At 44.4% G+C, this 1,047-nt stretch overlaps 1 protein-coding gene across 1 annotated transcript; it reads right to left on the bottom strand.

Annotated features, from left to right (window-relative positions):
• Window positions 1-49: 49 nt before the first annotated feature.
• CYBJADRAFT_175925 (uncharacterized protein) lies at window positions 50-1,008 on the bottom strand (the record flags this gene model as incomplete). The annotated part of the gene is made up of 2 exons (XM_020216748.1): window positions 50-115; window positions 175-1,008. 2 exons carry the CDS (start codon window positions 1,006-1,008, stop codon window positions 50-52), a joined length of 900 nt encoding a protein of 299 aa, XP_020067637.1.
• Between the last annotated feature and the right edge of the window lie 39 nt (window positions 1,009-1,047).

The following is a 1,047-nucleotide window of genomic DNA, read 5'->3' as shown; positions in this document are numbered from 1 at the left end:
ATCATCAATGTAGTCGTCATCCTCCCCTTCGCTCTCCTCCTGCTCCTCATCATGATGTTCCAGCCCACTCGTTATCTGAACCCCACCAACCGTAAGCAAACGTTTCTCTATCTGTCTGATGATGTAGATGTAATAAGCAATTAACTTCAGAATCGGAGTAGGCACTATTCTTACCCGTGCATTTGGTTTGTTCTGAGATGTTCTCTTCTTTTTACCCGCCATAATAAACATCCCATCCTTGAAGAGTGACCGGTTGAGGATCCTCGTATTGCTCCATGTGGCTCTTGCGTATTCACTGCCTCCCGTCGGTCCAAAAACGGATATCAATAGCAGAGGGAAGACATTGTCTATCGCAATTGATTGGAACTCCTTCACTGTCTTCCATGGATTCTTCTTAGCTTCTTCCATCAATGTCTTGGGGAAAGTGGTGAGCTGAAAATCACCACCAAGTGAGGAGAACATCGAAAACCCAGATCCAGATTCCATAACATCTTCTTTCCCATTGCGAACGATATATTGCCATACTTTATCAACATCTGGAAACTCCAGTGCTGGGTACTTTCTGCACAGAAGATTGAGATCTTTCTTGAATGAACTGATCCCATTTTGAACAAGCATTGGAAGATACTCTTCTTTGAAATACAACGTACCACAGCGAACACCGTTATCTGAATCTGTTATCAAACTAAGTGGCAGTTGTGCTGATACCACACATTGCTTGGAAAGATCCCTTATGTGTAAGAGTGTCTCAAACCTCGGAAGGCTTTGTCTTGATGTGTTGATAAAGTGTTGGAATGTCTCGTTCTCGGTGTCGTCGTCAAAAGAGCTCGAAATCAATAGCTTGGTAAAATTGACAACGGCATCCATTCGCCGGGCCTGTAACGAGGTTTTCAGCAAATCAGTTACGACAAACTGGTTACGTCCCTCGGATTCATGTTTTGGAGCAAGGCCTACCAGCAGAAGTGCACAGCTGTCCGAATACAGTTCCACGTTTCCTGGGTCAACCATCATAATGCGTGTTGCCTTAGCAAGAGCAAGTGTCACTTC

This window comes from Cyberlindnera jadinii, assembly GCF_001661405.1.
Source record: "Cyberlindnera jadinii NRRL Y-1542 unplaced genomic scaffold CYBJAscaffold_46, whole genome shotgun sequence".
NCBI lineage: Eukaryota > Fungi > Ascomycota > Saccharomycetes > Phaffomycetales > Wickerhamomycetaceae > Williopsis > Williopsis jadinii.
Note: the sequence above shows the minus strand (reverse complement) of the source record. Positions and strands in the feature narration are given on the sequence as shown.